We start from the raw sequence: 19,822 nt of genomic DNA on the forward strand, positions 1-19,822 counted from the left end.
GAATAAACACCAACAAATCAGACCCAAATCTCTCTGTGTAGGAGCTCTGCTATAACAAATCAATGAGCAGTTCACATCAATGCCAGTGTTGATGACTCGTTTTAAGAATGAATCAACTCGCGAACCGACTCACACGAACGATTCATTCGCTAGACTCGAAGTCGCGTCCCACGGTAGTTAGTTAGTTGTAGAGGGAGTCGGTGTGTGTTCTGGAGTGGGATAGTCTCGGATACGGATAGTGGAGTCTGGATACACATTTACCCTGAGAGTCTGCGATCACCTGAGCGATCATCATGCCGGTTTTCCACACGAAGACGATCGAGAGTATCCTGGAGCCGGTGGCCCAGCAGATCTCCCATCTGGTGATCATGCACGAGGAGGGAGAGGTGGACGGGAAAGCCATCCCGGACCTCAGCGCTCCTGTGTTGGCCGTGCAGGCGGCTGTCAGCAACCTGGTCCGGGTAAGAGCTCCACTGATTCTCATCACATGTAAAAGTGCTTAAAAGCATCGAGTTTATTGTTGAAGTCTCCGCGAAAGTTTCCTGAAGTTCTCTGGCGTTGATCCAGAGCCAGTTCCGCCTTTTCCTCCAAGATTTCGCCCTGCCTACTGTATTGCCCCACATTGAGGTAAAGCTGGGTTTATATTCGCACATTCAGGCTTTCTCATTTAAGAACAAGTATTCATATTAAATCATATTAGCACCCAATGAATATCAACATTTTTTACAGTCAATTAAATTGTGCTGATGTGTTTTGAAGTCAATCTTACAGATTTCTGACTGAATATTCAAAGTTAGCTTTGTAAACATTATTAGGACGTGCCACAAATTGCCCCTGTTCAAATATGAATGAATGCGAGTATAAAAGCAACTTTAGGCTGCCCCAATCTCCTGGTAAAGTTGATTATATATTCACACATTCAGGCTTTCTCCTTAATAATAGTTTCAGAAAAGTCTTGCAAACTCTAAATGGGGAAATCATATTAGCAGCTGATCACTATAGTAGGCTACAACATTGTTCACAGTCAATTAAATAGTGCTAATGTTGTTTTTAAATCATTCCTGCATGAGATTTCAGACCGTATATCTAAAGTTAGCCTGGTAAACAATATTAGGACATGTCACAAATTGTCACTGTTCAAATATGAATGAATATGCGAATATAAAACTAACTTTAGGCTACTCCAATCTCTTGCATTTCACCCTGCCCACTGAAACACTGAGTTTGTTTTATTTTCGCACATTTTTGTTTCTGTTGCTAATTCTAAATGGGGAAATCCATATTTGGAGAAGGGGAAAATTCCATAGTTGAAGAATGAAACTCGTATATGGTTGAAACACAAAAAGTATGAGTAAATGATGGCTGTATTTTTGTTTTTTGGGTGAACTGTCACTTCAAGTGTCTTACCTCAAGGATACCATAAGGAAAGTTCACCAGTCAAAGCTTGTGTGTGAGAATCTACGATATTTAATTCTTTTGTTGTGAAATGTGTTCTAGATCTTTTTTTTTTTCACAGCATCTTTTATTGACATCAATATTACAGCAGCAGTTTTCCGTATTTTGTGATTCACGTTTTTATTTTTTCCTATTTATTTCTGCTTTTGAATTGCATTAAGGGACTTCAATCCGTCTTCCAACAACTTTTAACCATGAAAAAATTAGAAAAAGTGACTTTTATGAAGAGTTTTAATAGTGTAAAGTGCTATATTGTCTGGGCTTGTGTTGTATATTACGCTACAGAAACCGTGTAATAAACTGCCAGCACATTTTCTGTTATTACTTCAAACTACTAAAATGTCAGTCACTTTGTTAAACTGTAGAGTTGAATTTTCAACATCAAAAATGTACAGAGCAGAGATCAACATCCCATAATGCAATTCACAACCGGAAATAAACAGAAAACACACCAAATATGCTGAAAGTAGGGTTGTAACGGTATGAATTTTTTACGGTATGATAATCGTCTAAAACAATACCACGGTTTGACGGTTTCGCGGTACACGGTATGTTACAAATGTTACAAAATAATAGAACAGTGAAGCAAATTTGACTTTTTCCAAATAATATATTTTTAGTTACTATAAACAACACCACTTACAATGAACAAATAAAAAAATAGGAAAATAATAAATAATGTGTCAAAGTCCAAATTAACATGGTGCAAATCCTCAGTAAAAAATAGATATAAATATTTACTATACTATAAATAGTTACATAACGAAACTAGATTCAATATGGAACATCTTTAGGTTTTATGTGCCAGCATGGATATGGTTGTCTGTGGATATGGATTTGGATATGGTTGTCTGCAATGCAGACAAACAGCTGCATCTTCATTTGCGTCTTTTGAAAACAGCAAGAGCAGCAGTTCGTCTTTGCTGTGTCACTGTTTTGTCATGTTTCTGTGCTGCTGTGCATGCAAAAGTACTTAGTATGAGAACTATTTCATGCAAAACTTTTTTTTTGCGTTTTATTTAGCCGCGCATAAATGTATGCCTATCTCTCATTCTGTGTTGTTCAAAAAGCTCAGTGTTGGTCCACAAACAAAAGCGAAACCTATGCTTATTGGTTGTTATATAGCGAGTTTGAACCAATCTGGGCATGGAGGAGGGACAATGCATCAATGTATCATGTCTGGTTTATCCGGAGACACAGTGACGAGCGTCAAATCAGCGTTGTCAAATTTTGATGACGTAACCGCACTGATTCCGGAGCCTCTGAAAGTCCTTGAATGTTATGTGATACAGCACTGAGATTCTCTTCTTTATGCCAATCTTTGAATTGTATGAATCGGATCAGCGGATCAAAAGTTATTAAACATTTAAGAGCAATACTTATTTTTAGCCGCGGGCGGCTGTCTCGGTCTTTAAGGGTTAAAACCGTTGATATGCAATTGTTCATGGTATGATAATCGTGCACGTTCAAATCGTGGTAAACCGTCATACGGGTATATTGTTACAACCCTAGCTGAAAGATACTGAGCTCAAGCTATAGTGTAAAACAGACTTGAGTCAAATTTAGAGGAACAAAAGCCCTCGCAGCAGATCTGTTATTGGAGTCTAAAGTTAACCCTGGACAACTGCTAAGAATAACTGGAGAGCAGAGGCTTGTTCATTGATTCACAGGCTTCAGGAGGGTTTGTTTCCCTTTTTGGAAACCACACAAACTGCCAGACAGCTGATAGACATGCTTCTGCTGTATCTTTCCCTTCATGACGGATCCTTTCCCTTCCTCTGTTTAGACGCACACACTGACAAGAGATCAGCGCTAACTAATTTCAGAAATGTTCGCAAGAAGTCATCGTGCTACTTCTCGCCCACAGTTTTTTTTCAATACTCTGACTTCGGACGTACTGCTCAAACTGTTTTTAACCTACTATATAGTACTAGGGCTGCACAATATATCCAACACGGGCTCATTGTGAACACGTACCCCTGTACACAATTTTGGAGATCACGAATTATGTAGCCAGAGCTACGTATGGCTGCATTTCGTCTGTAATATGAACGCTACAGGGCGTATGATGTCGCCGAGGGCTTCTGTATCTTTTCGGGCTACCAGCTGGCGGTTTGCCTCCGTTTGGACGGCTTTTTCATTGTTACGAGTTTGCTCAGTGGCTCGCCAAGAGGAGTTGACTACAACGACTGGGTTTGAGTCCAGTGAACAACGATTCCAACAACGATTAAAACAAAAACAGAAGACAGGCAATAAAATAAACTAAGTAAATAACAGAGAGAGAACGAAGTAAAAGCTGAAAACGTGGTAAAAATCAGGCGGCCGCGAGGGCTTTTCTTTTTCTGGGTTGCTTTCAAAACACTATCGGTTGGGTTTAGGGAAGAGGGTGAGTGGGGGAATCAAGACGGATTTATACTTTCGCCTGGCGCTGCATCGCGCACCTCTGTTGACTACGCGTGCAGCTCGCGAAATGGACGAGGCTTTTATACTTGCCGCGTTTGCCATTGTGATATTCTTTAAAACGACAAGGGGCGGTCAAAAGGAATGAGTCAGACGGATAAACAGAGAAGTAGAAAGTTTCCGGAACTACGTCATATCATTAACTATTTTTAAACTAATTATTTTTTATTGTTTTTATAAATAATTTTAACGATTATAAGGATTTTTATAACTATTCAAGATTTTTTAAACTCAAACTTTGATGCAGCACTTGCTTTTGTTCATATCTAAGACAGTTTTACCTATTCAAGTTTATTAAAATATTAATGACAACAGAACATGAAAAAAAAACACTTACTAAAAATACAGATGTTATATTTAGATTTAGCCCGCTCCACAGTTCACACATTACTGCCTGGCTAGTTTCTGTCCTCTACTTATGCTAAAAAGACAATATTGGTCCAACATTCCTGACCATCATCACCAATAAAGCCTAGAAAAACAGACATCAGTATATTGTAAACTGATAGGTTCAAATATTCCTCTCCAGTTATCAAAGAAATAATTTGTTCCTTAATTATACTTTTGTAACTATTAAATTGTTTTAAATTCAAAACTGTAACATATACATCAGTGTTAAACCTATGAATGGTGGGAAAACATATTTCTGTAATTGTGTACTCAGGTCTCCACTTTTGCCATCGCCTCTTTTGGCTTTAACAAACTCATCCCTCAGGTTTTTCCAAACCTTTTAACAAAAACTTTCCTCCTTTCCCACCGCTGTTGCAACTTCTAGCCAAGGATTATTGTTCATCTGGTTATCCCTATGATCATAAAGATGCCTGTACAGTCGTACTGTTTCAGACCAAACCTATTAAAAAAGTGGTTCATACTCAACTCAACTTTAAAACGCGGCGCAGCGCTTACCGTTTGCTCGAGTCTCAAAAAAACATGTGCTCTGCCGGCCGAAATCATGTCGTGTGCACCAAAAGCGAACCTCCGCAAACTCTGCAATGACGTCACATTCGCCGCGGGCACTCAAGCGAACTAGCGAACGCGTTGAGTATAAACCAGGCTTCAGTCAGTCAACATCGGCCTCTGGTGGATTTACACGAGAACAGCAGGCGTGAATGGCACTCGCTAGAGAAGTTTGAGATCTAAAAAAAGTGTACACAGTGGCCAGCTAAAACAAAAACTTCATAAAAACCATACCTCTGGGGATGTATTTCGTAATCTCCAGAAATTTATATAGGTGTATATATCAATATTGTGCCCGGATGAATATATCGTTTCATCATCATTATCGCAATGTACGAATCTGCAATAGTTGGAATGTAGTATCTGCATGGTTGAGTCTGTATTCTAATGCAAACCATTTGGGCATAAGAAATTATCAAATTCGTAGCTTCAGCAAATAAGGTTGTCTCACGAGAAAACGCAGGTATTTTACGTTTTGTCAGTTTAGTGGCGTACTATTCATACGTTCCAGTAATTCGTACGAGTTCAGTCATACGAAATTGTACGATTTTACAAAGGACCCAACTGTCATTGGGGGATGAGCAAATCGTACTAAATTGTACGAATTAGATTGTACGAATTAGCCACTAAATCAAAAAGTTTCGAATTGTCGTGAGGTTGTGTTTTGTTGTCATGATACTGGAATTCGGTACCGATCGATACTGAAATTTTTAAAATGTCCATTTCCTGTGAACAATTGAGCGCTGTTGAGCGCGTTCTTAAACAGCTTTGTTTTGCCATTGTGCTCATCTGCTCAACAGAAATGACTGTGATTGGCCGTGAAGGTCATCAGTTCACCGAACTCACCGCTGTTTAGTGAGTGTAACCACAGATGCAGGGACACTGGAGCGTTTTAAAGCCTCGATTCTTCTGCGGATAATTTGTATGGCAGCTCTTCGACAAATCAGCTGATCGACGTAACTTTAAAAGGCTTCAGTGTCCCTGTATTTGTCGTTAAATTCTGCAGTGACTCCACAAATCTCATGTACAAAGTCAACAGTGCATATCTTGCAATGTGACAATTGCTGATGCACACTTTGCGATTTCGTTGCTGAAACGATTTATCATGCAGCCCGAATTACAATGCTTATTTTTTCCTTAGATGCTTTCAAGCCTGTTGTATGAAACTTATAATATTAGGACACTTTAAGATTCCATGTGACCTGTTATTTAATATATATGTATATAATCAGACTGTCATGAATTGAGCTCAAGTACAGGGCTATGTTAACGTTGGGTGGAGACGCTTTTACTTATAGCGAGATTAGTCACTTTTTTAGACACCTATTTAACGCTTCCTGTTGACTGTTATTCTGTGAAATATCCGTGCTCTTGCGGTTTCTAATGTCGCTCAAAGTTATCTCTGGTTAACTTGAGATTTTCAGAGCGTGATTTCAGAGCCTCAGTTTAGCCATATATTGAAACTTTATGCCTCTAGGCTTCTGTATGAATGGTTCCTGTCATATTTCTTAATTTTCTCTTCCTATCTGGAGGGTATTTCTTGTTTTACTTCCTCTTTTCTTAGTTTTTCTTCCTCTATTTTTCGTGTGTGTAAAATTGTGTTGTTTGGTTGTAATTTATGAATCATTTGAGTCTCTGGGTTTAGAGTAGTTTCGAGGCTGTACATGTTGACTCTGTGCTTTATTATGACTGCTGTGCTTTTGGACGTTATACCATGGTTATAATAGTTTTAAAATTTTCATTAGTTTTAGTTTTGATTTTGTTTTTAGAGGTAGATTTACTAGTTTCTATATTGAAAGATTGCCTAGTTTTAGTTTAGTATTTAATATTTTCAGTTATTTTGTTAATTAGGATATTTGTTGGGTGCAAGATTCAAAATCAACAGAATAATTATTGTAAAATAAAAACTCAACTAAAGATAGGCTATATGTTTTGACACGTGAACACTACCATCTACCAGTACCATCCTCAAATTCTAATACAACAGCCCACAAGTTAGCAGTCCTAAGTAAAATGTGTGTGCAAGGCTGCTTTTGAGGTTAAAAACACCATCGTGATTGGAAATACTTTAACAAACCAGGGGCCTCATGTATAAGGACTTGCGTTGAACTAATACTAAAACATTGCGTACGGACAAAGCTGTCAATGTGCAGAATCCCACACATATTCTCTGTGTACATCTGACTTTACGTGAAACTGAGCGCACGTGCACGAGCACAAAACTCCTCCCTTCCTCCTCCCCCGTTTAAATATGGTAATGACTTTACTTTGGCAAAAACAAATGAAAATGCAAAGGCAAAAGCAAGCAAGAAGAGAAACTTCACATAATGTGAATTGGAGATGCTCCTATTGGAGGCAGACCAGAGAAAAACTGTTTTACTTGCAAGTTTGTCCTCCGGATTTAATAACAAAAGAAAAAAAATAGAGTGGGAGAGTTTAGCTGACGTGGTTAACGCAGTGTGGTCTGAACATCGCACTGTGAGGGAATTTAAAAAGAAATGGCCTGATGTAAAGGTGCAGGTTAAGACTGATTTATACTTCTGCGTCAAACGCCGGCGTATGCTACGGCGCTGACGCATAGCCTTTCCGCGTGGCCGTCACCGTCACTGACGTGCACCTCTCAAAAAATGTAACTACACGTCGCAACGATGCGTAGCGTAAGCTCTGTGCTTGGTAGCGCTGACGAGTCTGGGCGGGACCGAGAGCCGCGCGAATGGCGCGAACGATTGTTTACAAGTGTGGAGTCCCGTGAAGGAGCTCCGGATGGAAAGTTCTGTTTTGTGTTTACCTCATAGTTAAAGTTGTTGCACGTCCGCCGGTTCCTACCTCAAAATGAGCGAGTTTGAGTCACTTGTACATCCCGGAAGTCTTCAGGAAAAGCAAAAAAGCAGAGAAGAAACTCGACACAGAGGAACATATACACCTCACTGCCCACTAGCGTTTCGGAAGTGTTAATGCAGACCGACAGAGACAGCGCGCAGAAGTATAAATGCACAGCCTTGCGCGTTGCATGCGTCACCTGACGCAGAAGTAAAAACCAGGCTTTAGGAGGAGATCAGTGGCACACCGTCAAAGTGTGGAGTGAACAGGCAGGGGAACAGAGGATGCTGAACTAACACCCTTTGAGGAGAGAGGTGCCTCAATTGTGGGCGACACTTTACTGTCTGGAGTAGTATCCGTGTCTGTGGGAGACACAGATGTATTAGAGGCAGAGGCGATTGAAGGATTTTCATTTTAGGGGGTTCAGCTCCTTATTAGAAAAAAAGATATGGGGGGTGAAGGGTAGGGGGGGGGGGCTGAATAAAAATATAGGGGGGCTGTAGCCCCTAAAAAAGGCCTAGCGACGCCCATGATTAGAGGAACACATTGTTGGGGCAGTATAGCAGCACTCCTCGCTCTTATCAAGGCAGCGCCACCGGCACTTCATCTGCCCAATCGCCCGCTCTACAACTGACCGAGTGTGAGAATGGGCATCATTGTATCTCCGCTCTTGGTTAGTTTTGTTGTTGAGGGAGGTTAACAGCCACGTCTTTAATGGATAACCGCGGTCTCCTGATATGCAGTTAAATAATTATGCTCAATACAAATAAAATAAAACTTAGCTGGAATTATATCTTTAATACATCACTCACCAAGAAAGCCACTCGCGTGTTGAAAAAATCTCTCTGTTAAACAGAAATGGGGGAAAAACTTAAATGGGGGGCTAATAATTCAGGGGGGCTGTTAATTCTGACTTCAACTGTACATGTATTATTAATAACAGCAAAGTGAAAATATTTAAATATAGAATAAATGCATATTTAAATACATTAATTTGTGTTGAATTTTTTTGTTTACATTATTGCAGAATGCTTTTAGTCTTTTTAGTAGAGCTCAACTAGAAGTAATGAATGTTTAGGATGCCGCTGGTCTGAAAAGTATGCGTTCGCTCATTGCTGTTTTGAGAAATCAGACATGTTTGGTGGTCAGCGTTGGGAATGTGAGGAGTTTTCAGCAGGGCTTTATTTAGGAGCTCTGTCTGGAGCTGTTTGGCGAAAGGTCAAACCCTGGGTGGACATTTCTCAAGACCACACAGATGAAAACCTCCCACTATATGAAGAGCGTTTGTTATCACATCATGCATTACTCAAATCTTTTAAAGTTATAGTGGTTGCAAACAATTTATATGGGCAGAATTTAAACAAATAAAATGTAGTAATGTTCAACTACATTCGTTTAAATTCAGCCCATATACAGTTGAAAGCAGAAGTTTACATACACTGTATAAAAGGCACAAAACCATTTAAGAATAAGTCAGATGCTAATGTGACTTTTGGGTAAATTAGGATTATCAAATTTGTTTCTGTTCTGCTTAATAGCAGAATAATGAGAGAGATATGTTTAGAGAAATTGTTATAACTTTTCTTGAAAGTCAAGTTTACACACAATAAGATTATTCTGCCTCTGATAAAGCTCTGATGATGATGTCAAGGTTTTGGAAGTTTCTGATTGGCTAATTGACAACATTTAAGTTAATGTGAGGCACAACTGTAGAATAGTATTGAAGGAAAAGCTCAAACACACTGCTTCCTTGTGTGACAACATGGGAAAATCAACAAGCCAGAATCAACAACAATGCCAGATTACACTTAGCTAAATCACACTGGAAAAAGACTCATGTTTGGAGACATGTCCTGTGCTCTGATGGAGCTAAGATTGAACTGTTTGGCCATAATGAGCAGTGATACATTTGGAGGACAAAGGGGAAAGCACACAAGCCTAGAACACCATCCCAACTGTGAAGTATGGGGGCGGCAGCATCATGTTGTGGGGCTGTTTTGCTGCAGGAGGGACTGGTCCACTTCACAGCATAGATGGCATCATGAAGAAAGAGCATTATGGAGAAATACTGAAGCAACATCTCATAACATCAGCCAGGAAATTAAAACTTGGCCACAAATGGGTCTTCCAAACAGACCATGACCTAAGCACACTGCCAAATTAGTTCAAATGTGCTTTAAGGACAACAGAGTGAATGTTTTGGAGTGGCCATCACAAAGCCCTGATCTCAATCCTATAGAAAATGTGTGGGCAGAGTTGAAAAAGCTTGTTTGAGCAAGACAGCCTACAAATCTGACTCCAGTTTTGTAAGGAGGAATGGTCCAAAATTCCTGCAAACTATTGTGAGAAGCTTGAGAAAGGAGACCCAAAATATTTGACCAAAGTTATACAGTTTAAAAGCAAAGCTGAAAAATACCAAGGAAATGTGTGTAAATTAGGGTTGGGCATCTAAGCTATAATGCCGATCCGATACGCATCTCGATACAAAGAAAACGATCCGATATATTAGCGATACATTTGTGACATATTGCGATGCAACACGATACGATTCACACCCATATCACGATACGATGCGATAATTCAGCACTAACTTATTAGATCAAGTTTATGAGATGATGTGAAAGAGGATGCTGTGCCATTGAATGAGTTTGATTATTTATTAACCAAGCAAAACCATGACTTTTTTTTACAAACTGGCTTTTCTCTCAGAGCCAGAGTGTCAGTTTACAGTAGAGGGCCATTTTAGAACATATAGCACATATTATTTAAGTATTTCAAGATAAACAGAATGTATAAGTGCAATATATATAAAAAAAATATGTATATATTTGCACTCTTTCAACATAAATAAATTTAGCATTGCACAACAAGAATTGTGATTTAACTTTTCAACTATGAAAACAAGTTTTACAAAGATATTTTGCCACTGAATATTCAAAACTTAAGGTGGTGAACTAGCAGTGTTATGCTGCTTTGAAACATCACTGTCACTGTAAACAACAGGCTAATAAAAATATAACAAACCAGCAATCTTCTTGCTGTGAGGTGGTCAAACTACCCACTGTGCCACCGTGACACCCAATTATTTTTATCATTATTATTATTAATATTATTATTATTATAATTAAATAAAAATTAACAGGAGGAGGTGTTTAAAACCTTCGTTCTCCGTGACACTAGGCTGAATATCTTTGCAGATGAACAATGCAATAGCATTCGTTATTGGCGTAGAGCGAGCAGAACTGTTGCGCATGGAAAAAAAACTTGCAATGCTTTTCTCACCACTTTTGGAGCTGGTTGAAGCAGTGCGAAAGCCGGGGATGCAGGAACACTGGAAGATGCTTCCACAACAACACCGTGGCGCCGCTTCAAGTGAGATATCAGATTATCAGATATCATACTGCCCGCGTATTTTATAGATGCGCAGCACATTTTGCAAATTGCATCTGTCCTGTCATGTCGTCCATCCTTAAATCCATAATGTTGCCATACTTTAGATTTAAAACTCAGTGGGGAATAAAATGTTTGTTTTGCTTCTCGCGCTTTCTGAGGGCGCACCACTAGCTTCATCCGCACACCTGATACACTGAGTTGTAGTGTGTGCACATCCGCAAATCCGTTGCTAAGGCTTACTTAATGTAGGTCGATTAAATTATGCGCCAAAAAACAGGTTGACAACACTTGCTAATAAATAAAAAATACATTCTATATTAAAAATATAAGCTGTATCTCGGAAAAACCGATGCATCTCGCAAAAACCGATGCATCTCGATTTGCTTCCAAAATTTCATTCATCCTCTGCTGCTCTACCGATGCACTCGCATCGTGCACGCGCATGACCGCGTATCGATACATATCGGTTAATCTTCCCATCCCTAGTGTAAACTTTTAACTGTCTAAAAATTATTTAAAAGTCTCTCATTATTCTGGCGTTTACCAAATGTAAATGATTTAGGTCAGTGGTTCCCAACCTTTTTCTTTGGGGCCCCCCCACATGAACATATACAAACATTGGAGCCCCCCCACCATATAAATACACACGCACGCACACACATATGTACTGTGTATATATATGTATATACTATGTATATATATGTATATCTTTTTCTTCGCCTCTGAAGAACCACTGCATTTACGTTTCTCTGCCATTTTTGTTTTGATTTTGCCTTTACAACACGTTGACAAGCACATTGCGTGAGTGAGCAAAATTTAAATAATTATTTAAAAGTTATTTATTTTAATTATTTTTACTATTATGTTGTAATTTTAAGCATGTGTTTAGATTTTTTTTGTACTTAAAAATACATATACTGTACAATAGTAGGGCTGCTCGATTTTGGGAAAAATCATAATCACGATTATTTTGGTCATAATTGTAATCACGATTATTCAAAACGATTATCAGTTGAGGTCAAAATTATTAGCGCTCCTGAGATTTTTTTTTTATAAATATTTCCCAAATTATGTTTAACAGAGCAAGGAATTTTAACAGTATTTCCTAAAATATTTTTTCTTCTATTTGTTTTATTTTAGCTTTAATTAAGACAGGTTTAAATATTTTGAAACCAATTTGAGGTCAATATTATTAGCCCTCTTAAGCAATATATATTTTTGATTGTCTGCAGAAGAAACTACGGTTATACAATGACTTGCCTAATTACACAGCCTTTGAATTGCACTTTAATCTGAATGCTTGTAATATCTAGTAAAATATTATGTGCTGTAATCATAGCAAAGATAAAAGAAATCATTAATTAGAAACGAGATATCAAAACTATTATGTTCAGAAATAAGTTAAGATATTTCCATGAAACAGAAATTGGGGAGGAAAAGGGTTGCTAATATTCAGGAGGGCTAATAATTCTGACTTCAAGTGTATACATACAGTTATTTCCACCTTGCAAAGGAAAGAGAAATAAATACAATAGAATAAAAATATGAAACAAACTGTGCTTTAAGCATCTATACTGTAAGAAAAACACTTTAGCTACAGCAGTCCTTCAGTCAAGAGCAGCGAGGGTTTTCTCGTTGTTTGATTAATAATCATAAAAACAGGCGGCAGTAGGAATATTTCTCAACTCGTTTGTTTATTACACAAATAAGGGTTAATATGAATAATCACTAAACACCGCGTTTTGACACCTATTTGACCATTAAAGCGTTCACGTTAAGATGACTTTAGATGTTTGCGCTCCTCTGCTCCTCTCAGTGTGTGAATGAGAGCGAATGCTGACCGACCGCATATGCTTCTGACTGCGTGTGCGTGCTGCACACACACATAAGTACGCGCTCTTTCGTGCTTTTAAGAGCAACACGTGTACAACTGGAAACTGGCGGTATATGATGCAATAATCATTTATCTCGATTAATGCTTTTTTATAATCGTTTGAAGCCGAAATCGGATTTTTGATTAATTGCAAAGCCCTATGTAAAAGTGGAGCACTTTTATGCCTTTTTCTACCTCAACACTTATCCTCTCCCGCGCCCCCCTTGTGAACTCTGGTTGGGAACCACTGATTTAGGTAATCCTAACAGACCTAAAATAGTAAACGTTTAATATGATTTACCATCAGACATTAAAAAAAAAGTTATGTTCCTTTTTTTAGAGTGTATGTAAACTTCTGGTTTTTACTGTATATTGTTTGTAATCACTTACCTTAGAGAAATTAAGTAAATGCAATGAATCATATTTCAGTGCAGCGCTGAGAGAAATACTCATGGATTATTAGACAGTAATGCTGCTGATTCACAGGTCATGATATCCTCTAGTTCTTCTTTTCGGAGATTTCTTTTGCAAGCAGGAATTTGATCTGCATCCTGAGTGTAGATGGGAGTTGTATTTATTTTCTTTCCATTTGCGCCTGCTCCAGGTTTAAAAACATGGACTTCCAGATGAAGGATCAGCTGTTTAATCCCACTGGAGATGTTGGAGCTGATTTGCTTCCTAGAAAGCTTCTGTGGGATGTTTCTTTAGACTGAAATATGATCATACACACGTCAGTGTAAGTGTGTGTAGGTCGACCACATGAATACAGCTCTTTATTTAAAAATATGCTCAGGAAATCCACTAAAAATATCTCTACACAGAAGATATCTGTCATTGATCCCAGTTGTAAGAGCAACACAAAATAACGTGACTTCTAGTTCATCTGGAAAAGTGTCAGAAGGTGGATTTTTCCCATGATTTTCTGTTGATCTGCATCTCAATCATCACCAATGCTGCAGAAGATACTGGAACCAGCATGGACCAAGATTCTCAGAGAAATCAGTCAAGTTTGGTGAAGGAGAAATCATGGTTTGGGCTTGCACGCCTAATGGAAAGAAAAAAACTTTCACATTTTGCTGTGTGTGTGTGTGTGTTTGCGCGTGTGCGGTTCTTTACTGACACCATGTGTGTGGATCTTGTGAGAAAATATGGGAAAAGTCCTACATGACGGTAATAGTTTGATCGCGGTGTTTACTTCAATAATGCCACTAATATCTGCATACTCCACATGTCTTAACTCCATTTCTGTTTTGTTCAGTTATGACTTTAGTCGGATTAAGGTGATCAAAAATGGCTGTTTGGAGCTTATGTAGGCCGACAGCTCAACATTCATGTTTCACAGAATAAACAGTGAGTAAACACAAGCACATATTTTTAAACATAATTTATTTTTATCACCAATTATCAGAGTAGAACAGTTTCTCAAGCACTTTGTGATGCATTTTGGAAACAGGAGATGAGCCCCTGGTCTAATGCGCCACCTGGCTGGAGAAACCCGTTGTCAAAGACTTATTATGTGGGTAGCACACATATCCTCAATGCATTCGGCAGAAGTCAAATGAACCGTTTTAATCTAAATTAATTCCAAGATTAAAGTGAGATTAATCTAGATTAAAAATCAATCTATACCCACTAATAAAGTGTATGTATATATATACATTTAAATAGGCAAAATTACAAGTTTCAGTATTTTAAATGCGATTAATCGCTATTAAATTTTTAAAAAAGGTGCGATTAATTAGTTAATTTTTTTTAATCGATTGACAGCACTAATATATATATATATAATCATTTTAATCAGAGAGATTAAAGTGAATCGAATTTGAGTGAATCTTCAGAGCTGTGTGGTCAATTGTTGTCCCAGAGAAATGCATTGACTCCCAGAAGGAACCGTTTATCATCAGCCGAGGAAAGCAGTTTAATTACACGCTGAGATAATGTGTTCCTAAATAACCCTTCAGTCTCGGAAACTCAACATCCACACAACCTCATCCAAGCACAGCACAGGTTTAAGTCACTCACACTCTCAGGCGCAGTGTTGCTGGATTTATTATTGCTCGTGTAGACTGGAAGGAATGGATGGTGTGGTTAATAGGGGTAGCTGTGCTTTATTAGTTTCTTTAAGGCCATGTCCACACTGTTTTTTCACTGTTATAATTTCAAACTAGCACAAATGTCAATGTTTTTTAAGGGGACAGGTTTCATTCAGTCATTTCATGAAGATTTATGGCAGTAATGTGATTAAGGTGATGTTTCCACAGTCGGTTTTACTCAGAAGGCGAGTGTGTTTGTGGTATTCAGCGCTGTGATAACTCTCAATAACTCAATTTACAAACAAGATGCTGGAGGAAGAGTGTCCTGCCTAATAGAGCTGAGCACAATGGGCTGTGTGTGTGTTTATGCATGTGTGTGTGTGTGTGTGCAAGCGAGCGAGAGAGAGATGGCTGAGGGCTCTTAGTGTTTGTGTGCTTATGTGCTTGTGTTAATGTGTGTTTGTGTGTGTGTATGCGCGTTTGTGTCTATGCATGTGTGTTTATTTGTGTTTTTGTGTGTTCTTGAGTGTGTCTTTGTATATATGTGTGCGTGTGTGTATGAGATAGTGTCCTCAAACTCTGAAACATTCATTCCAATGTGTGTGTGTGTGTGTGTGCTTCAGTGTTTATGTGCACATGCTTGTTTGTGTGTGTATGCGTGTTTGTGTGTATGTCTGTTTGTGTCTATGCATGTGCGTTCATTTTGTGTTCTTGTGTGTTCTTGAGTGTGTTTTTGTATTAATGTGTGCGTGTGTGTATGAGAGTGTCCTCAAACTCTGAAAGGTTCAACCTAGCGCGTGTGTGTGTGCACATGCTTGTTTGTTTGTGTTTGTGTGTATGCGTGTTTGTCTGTATGCGTGTTTGTGTCTATGCATGTGTGTTTATTTGTGTTATTGTGTGTTCTTGAGTGTGTCTTTGTATATATGTGGCACGTGTGTGTATGAGAGAAAGTGTCCTCAAACTCTGAAACGTTCATCCCAATGTGTGTGTGTGTGTGTGTGTGTGTGTGTTTGTTTGTGTGTGCTTCAGTGCTAGTGTGCACATGCTTGTTTGTGTGTGTATGCGTGTTTGTGTGTGTATGCGTGTTTGTGTCTATGCATGTGTGTTTATTTGTGTTATTGTGTGTTCTTGAGTGTGTCTTTGTATTTATGTGTGCGTGTGTGTATAAGAGAGTGTCCTCAAACTCTGAAACGTTCATCCCAATGTGTGTGTGTGTGTGTTTGTTTGTGCTTCAGTGCTAGTGTGCACATGCTTGTTTGTGTGTGTATGCGTGTTTGTGTATGTCTATTGTTTGTTTGTGTGTCTATGCATGTGCGTTCATTTTGTGTTTTTGTGTGTTTTTGAGTGTGTCTTTGTATATATGCGTGTGTGTGTGTATATGAGAGAGTGTCCTCAAACTCTGAAAGGTTCATCCCAGTGTCTGTGTGTGTGTGTGTGTGTTTGTGTGTTTGTGTGTTTGTGTGTTTGTGTGTTTGTGTGTGTGTTTGTGTGTGTGTGTGTGTGTGTGTGTGTGTGTGTGTAGAGCATTGGGAAGCGAACACAAAGAAGCATCTGTTAGTCAGATCTGAACACACTGTGAGTGAACGCGTCTGGAGGATCTTCACACACTCTGCTCTCCATCAAGTCTTTTCATCAACTGTTCCGAGTGTGTGTGTGTTCAGTTTGTGTGTGTTCAGGGTTATAATCATCCCAAAAGGCAACTGACTGTGTAAAGCCACATAATTAACACAAAAATATGATGTATATGGTAGGGGTGTCACGATTTAGATTTTTAATTTTAATCTATTTTTCAATTTTTAATCGAAATCGATCGAAATTTATGCTCAATTTCGATTATCGAATCAAAAAATTAAATCGTCGATGCTGCCACGCCCCCATGTCACGTCAGCTTGGCTTGCCAAGCGGGAAAAAAACAGGCTTGTTGAAGTGCTTGTTAAACTGCAGAAGCAGGAGACCCGTCGACAGAGCTTAAACCCTCTCCTCTTTCAATGAAGTCGCCGGTGTGGAAGCATTTTGGATTTCCAGTGAGTTATGTTGACAACGTTCGTGTTGTTGACAAAAAAAACACAGTTTTGCAAGCTCTGCTATGTACGTATTAGGGTTTGTCCGATAGCAACACCGGCATCGCAATCCTCCGCCCGCCCCCGTTGCAAATCCGCTCGCGAAAAGTACACACTCAGACCCTGTTTACACTGTCTTTGTTTTTAAATGGCATTTTAGAATGACAACGATTTGACATCCACAGTGGCGTGTAGCATTTCTGAGCAGCCCTCCTTCCTCTCTACCTCTGAAAATGCACATCACGTGACCACACAGACACAGACGCACACACAGCCATGCGCTCGAGACAGCAGGTCCAGGCAGTCAGAGGACTGCTTCAATCTTTCACTCACTTGTACTTAGTCATTTTAGTGAACACCTCAGATGCTGTTGGCTGGTTTCTGTTGGTTGTGCGTCTTTTTTACCGACGCCATTATAACGACACAGATCACTGCCTATTCACGAGTCCCGCAGAAAAAGTGATTGACAGGTGGTAATTGTGTGTGTATCTTGCCTTTATTCATTTACTGTATGATTTGTTTATGGGTAAAACAAAGACCATGCAGGTCAGGTAGTTTAAACGGTAGCCTACAGATAATTAATTGGTCATTAATTAATTATTCATAATCGAAAATCGAATCCAATCGTGCCTTTAGAATCGAAAATGTAATCGAATCGAGGATTTGGAGGATCGTGACACCCTTAGTATATGCCGAGTTCAGCAGCTAATCAGCCGGAATCAGCTGAGGTGACGTGACGGCGACCAGCGAGACCTAGCTGTCAATCAAGTGGCCACGCCTTTAATTATGTAGACCTAATATAACTTAATAAAAACTAAACTGATGAGATATAAAAAAAATTCACCCCCTCACAGTTTTCATGAAGGGTAATATTAGCTATATGAACCAAAATCGTATTTTGTACCAGGCTGTAAACACCTTTATTCTGCTGTAGAGTTGACCATTTTAACAATGGGCTGAATAGAAATCTGTTCTATATGGAGCCAGCACTAGCGGAAATTCGATGAATTGCAGTTTCAGTTACTTCTGTATTAACTTCACAAGGAGAGCGGGAGGTTGCCGCTTGGTGTGCACATGTGTGTTTGCACATGTGAATGAGTGCATTTTTGAGTGTGTGTGTGTCTGTATGTTTGTGTTTATTTGTGTGTGCATTTTTGTGTGTTTGTATAGGTTTGTTTATATGTGTTTGTGTTTTAGTTTGTTTTTAGTCTATCTTCATGCTTGTGTGTGCGTTTGTGTGTGTTTTTGTGTTTGTGTCTCCTTATGTTTTAAACGCAGTGTTCTGGTATGTCCGTTTCTCTGCCAGCCTCTATTTGAGCAGATCAGCAGAACACACACTGCTCTCTCTCTCTCTCTTCTGTCAGGAAACTCTGAAACACTGAGCGAGTGGAAAAACAGAGGAATGTGATCTGACCTCACACACACTCATTCATCTCAACATCAGCGATCACACAGACAAACCTTACTGTTGTGCATTCAGCTGAAGTGATCTGAATACAGCTCTGACTGTATTAAACATGAGTGATCCTGCAGTCGTGTAGTTCTGATGGAAACTGAAAGACCGATCTGAGACCCAAATATCACAGAGACGCCAGATTTACATCACAATGCAGAAGTCAAATACACAAGTACCCTAATTTAAATATAAACTCTGCATCTTCTGCATTTCTCTGTGTCTGTGTGTTTAATGGAGTTCCTAAAATGCGATAAAACATTTGAGAACTAAAATTATAACATAATAGAAATGTAGGCCGTTTATTAGATACTGAAAAAGGTGCATTAAAGTCAGGAGAAAAGAGGAATTATAAACTGGTTTTACACACGGTGGAAATGTTTTCTCTGAACATGCTCCACACAGTTGTTTTGGCCATGCCTGATGTCTCTCTGATGGGCTTGTTTTGTTTTTCAGCCTATTATTGGCTTGCTTGACTGATAGTGACAGCATCTCATCTTGAGATCTTGAGATTCCAAATGCAAAATGAACTCTAAATGAACTCTGGACCTTTAATCGGCTCATTGTAATTGGGGTAATGAGGGAATAACATGCGTGAGTGAGGCAGTGGCGCAGTAGGTAGTGCTGTCGCCTCACAGCAAGAAGGTCACTGGTTCGAACCTCGGCTCAGTTGGCGTTTCTGTGTGGAGTTTGCATGTTCTCCCTGCCTTCGTGTGGGTTTCCTCCGGGTGCTCCGGTTTCCCCCACATTCCAAAGACATGTGGTACAGGTAAATTGGGTAGGCTAAATTGTCCGTAGTGTATGAGTGTGTGTGTGTGAATGTGTGTGTGGATGATTCCCAGAGATGGATTGCGGCTGGAAGAGCATCCGCTGCGTAAAATCTTGCTGGATAAGTTGGCGGTTCATTCCACTGTGGCGACCCCGGATTAATAAAGGGTCTAAACCGACAAGAAAATGAATGAATGAATGAGGGAATATCATGCACCTGGCCATGGAACAGCTGAGAAGCCAGTTGTTCAATTACTTTTGGTCCCTTAACAAGTGGGAGGAACATGTGCAAGCTGTTGTAATTCCTACAGCGTTCACTTGATTTGGATGTAAATACCCTCAAATTAAAGCTGACAGTCTGCAGTTAAAGCACGTCATGTTCATCTCAAAATCGTTTCAAAAAGTTAATTTCAAATTCATTGTGTTTGTGTATAGAGGCAAAAATGTTAGAATTGTGTCGATGTTCAAATACTTATGGCCCTAACTCTGTGTGTGTGTGTTTATATGTATATGTATAAATGTCTTTTTTTTTAATACTGACATTATCAAC

The 19,822-nt window shown here is 39.1% G+C and overlaps 1 protein-coding gene across 1 annotated transcript in view; it reads left to right on the top strand.

The window, feature by feature from the left end:
- Nucleotides 1–215: 215 nt before the first annotated feature.
- The window catches only part of vclb (vinculin b), a 72,080-nt gene continuing 52,473 nt past the window's right edge, over nt 216–19,822 (top strand). Inside the window, 1 exon segment of the mRNA NM_001317752.1 lies at nt 216–461. Within this exon segment, the coding sequence (NP_001304681.1) occupies nt 294–461 (168 nt within the window). The 5' untranslated portion in view covers nt 216–293.

Source organism: Danio rerio, chromosome 12, assembly GCF_049306965.1.
Source record: "Danio rerio strain Tuebingen ecotype United States chromosome 12, GRCz12tu, whole genome shotgun sequence".
In the NCBI taxonomy this organism is placed as follows: domain Eukaryota; kingdom Metazoa; phylum Chordata; class Actinopteri; order Cypriniformes; family Danionidae; genus Danio; species Danio rerio.